The 3,062-nt window shown below is 37.3% G+C and overlaps 1 protein-coding gene across 1 annotated transcript; it reads right to left on the bottom strand.

Annotated features, from left to right (window-relative positions):
- Positions 1-555: 555 nt before the first annotated feature.
- LOC110869255 (transcription factor bHLH36-like) lies at positions 556-2,778 on the bottom strand. Its single transcript, XM_022118546.2, has 3 exons — positions 2,380-2,778; positions 1,062-1,415; positions 556-968 (listed from the first exon to the last, which is right to left on the bottom strand). The coding sequence occupies exons 1-3, from the start codon at positions 2,689-2,691 to the stop codon at positions 897-899; spliced, it is 738 nt and encodes a 245-aa protein (XP_021974238.1). The 5' UTR covers positions 2,692-2,778; the 3' UTR covers positions 556-896.
- Between the last annotated feature and the right edge of the window lie 284 nt (positions 2,779-3,062).

Here is a 3,062-nt window from a genome sequence, read left to right as displayed (position 1 = left end):
ATCAAACTCACAACTTTGATCAGCATTAACATCTTATCTTATGGCGAAACTCTTAATCAAAGAGAATTCAAACCCATATATCATGTCAATTAACAATCTGAAACCGAAAATGTGTTGGCCATTTGCTTATTGTAAGTTGAGAGCTCGTGATGTCTGATTGTGAATCCGAAATCAATGCTTGTAAAAGTATGAAATTGACCCGACCCAACCTGACCGACCCGAAAATTCTATGGTATGGTTGTGAAAGTTTGACCATAAAAAAAGTGAACCCATAAGAAAAAATTCCTGGATCCGCCACTCTCAATACTATTATTTGTGTACAAGATTAATAAAAAACATATTTTTAACTAAATTTATTGCCATTAGATCGAACTCACAAGAACCAATGAATTCATGGTAATTTACACTTTCTTGACCAAGTAAACCTGCAGTTGTATCAGTAACAAAAAAGAGTAACATTTTATAGCTAGTTAAGCCACCCCAAAAGGCATAATGTGACTACTTATTTACTCCACCCAGAAAACAGACTTATAATGCTAGCTAGTAGATTATATATTGATTTAACAATATTTGTTTTAACGGCAAACAAACGTACTTTTAATCTACTATTTTTAACCACCAATACATGTATCACACCTCTATGATAGAGGGGAGACACCTTACCACCACATGTCCCCCTTGAGGACTATTCAATAGCATTAGCTACAAATTAATGTCGTAAGTTGTAATTACTTGCACTTACATATTACATGAGAAGAGGAGTAAAACACACACTAAACCACACTTTATCTTTGTTTGAAAAAAGAAAATCAAAAGTATGTTGGCAAACAACTCCACAATATGAGCTCATATAAGCAACTAAATTTACCTTGATTAGTTCTACAGTTTTCTTGACTTCAGTAGTTATTTGCTATCGCGACTAATCTTTTTTGCAACATGGAATTATCAGTTGACACCAAATCATTCGCCTGCGAAAAGTTAATAATATGCTAACTGAGCTCTAGCTGGGTTGAGGCATGGAAACTCAGAAACAATTGACATAATGTAATAGTTAAATTTACCTCAGTTTGGATAAAGTGACTCAACCTATGGTTTACTTTAGTACAAGTGCAGGTTATGACCTTAAGATCTTCCGAAATCGCCTTTAGAACTCTTGAAAGAGGGAAACCATCTTCTAGTGAACAACTATTGATCATAATCTGAACTCCCCCTTTACAAGAGCTGACTGAGACTGTATTAGGAAACACATTCCTTAAACTTTTTTCCTTAGTATTTGTCCCAGTACAAGAAACAGCACTTGTCTCCACCAGTTTCTTGAGCCTGTCTCTTTTGACACTTAGAACCCTTATACCTTCTTGCATGTGTTTGATGTAGTTCACCGCCTGATGAATATGATCCGAGGCAGATCGCTTTCCCTACACACAAAATCCATCATTAAATCATTCAGGTTTTAGGTTTTCAACTGGTAAAACAAATTCCAATTCACTTTCATCATCAAGAACTCTTGAGATCAATATTGACACAATTAATTATATATATATTTTTTTTTGGAACGATAACTCACACACCCGTTAAATCTACACCAATGATCACCATGGGACTAAAAACACTCAACCACTTGGAGAGGAACATCTTTACTAGGGCTGGCATAACGGGTCAACCCGATCTGTTAAGACACGAACACGATAAGACACGAACCGAAACACGTAAACACGAACACGACACGAAATCTTATAGTGTCAGATTTTTGAAACACGAACACGAACCTGTTAATAAACAGGTTACACGAACCGACCTGTTAAGACACGAAAAAATTACCAACGTATCGTACGACCTGTTTAAGACACGAACACGACCGAATTGGGAATTGTGGTGTTTTTTGAGAGAGAAATTAGGGTTTGGATTTTGGAAAAAGAACCGCATTTTTTTGTGTATAATTCATCCCATGTCCCACAACTGATTATCCCATGTCCACACCCACATATATTTTTTTTATTATTAACATGTACTTAACGGGTCTTAACAGGTTAACGGGTTTTAACCTGTTTAGACACGAAACCTGTTAAGGTCAAACACGAAACACGATAACTTCGTGTAGGTTCTCGTGTTATCGTGTTCATGTCAGAATTGTCAGCCCTAATCTTTACTACACTCCTTGACACCGTTAGGTTGGGCTATGACGCAAGCCCTAAGCTACAAACGGCCGTTTAAAAGTTGGTTGGGGGGGGGGGGGGGGGGGAAGCCTAACCTTCAAACAACCGTTCCATCAGTTGAAAATGGTGTGTGGTTAGATTGTTAGTGGCTTAATTCCTTAAGTTTTTTTTTATGATTGTTTTAGTAAACCTAATTCAAGAAGTTGAAATGGCCAAAACAACTTACCTTTACCAATTCGAAGGGAAGTAGATCTTTAAGTAAAGCATAAAGCTTAGCCATATCTTGCCTACGTTGTCGTTCGATCCCTCGATGAGCCAGTTTTCGCTGCGTGTGTTCATCTTCAGTAGATGCTGAATTAGGTTTAGATGAAGGAGACTGGTCTCCGTGCAGTTTCCTGGCTTTGATGATCGGATCATATGTACTGTCCTCCATGGTAACAAGATCTTGTTGATTTCTTGTGGCGGGTAGTTCGAAGCAGATTAAAGAAGGAATCTGATGAAATACCAACTCATGATCACTTTTTTGAAAAGATAACATTATGTCGTACGTACGATCGATGCTAAAAATTATTGGTTTAAGCCCACCAGGATCTGATTTGATCTTATCAACAACTGTATTTGGGGGATATATACGTGTATTAACTATTAAATACTTGTTATAGAGATACGCCTGGTTGTGAAATCTTCAACAGTAGGGACGAAGGTAGGGTTTTCAAGATTTCATAAAATCTTTAATATTAGAGTAAACTTCCGTTTTGCTCCCTGTGGTTTGGTCACTTTAACGGTTTTGCTCCAAACTTTTAAAAATAGCCATTTTACTCCCTGATTTTTCGGTTTTTTTGCCAGTTTGCTCCCCGCCTCTAACTCTATCCAAATTGTTTGTTTTTCCATTTTGCTCCCCGCAGGGAG

The sequence above is a fragment of the Helianthus annuus genome, chromosome 7 (genome assembly GCF_002127325.2).
Source record: "Helianthus annuus cultivar XRQ/B chromosome 7, HanXRQr2.0-SUNRISE, whole genome shotgun sequence".
Lineage (NCBI taxonomy): Eukaryota > Viridiplantae > Streptophyta > Magnoliopsida > Asterales > Asteraceae > Helianthus > Helianthus annuus.
This window is presented reverse-complemented; position numbering and strand designations above follow the sequence as displayed.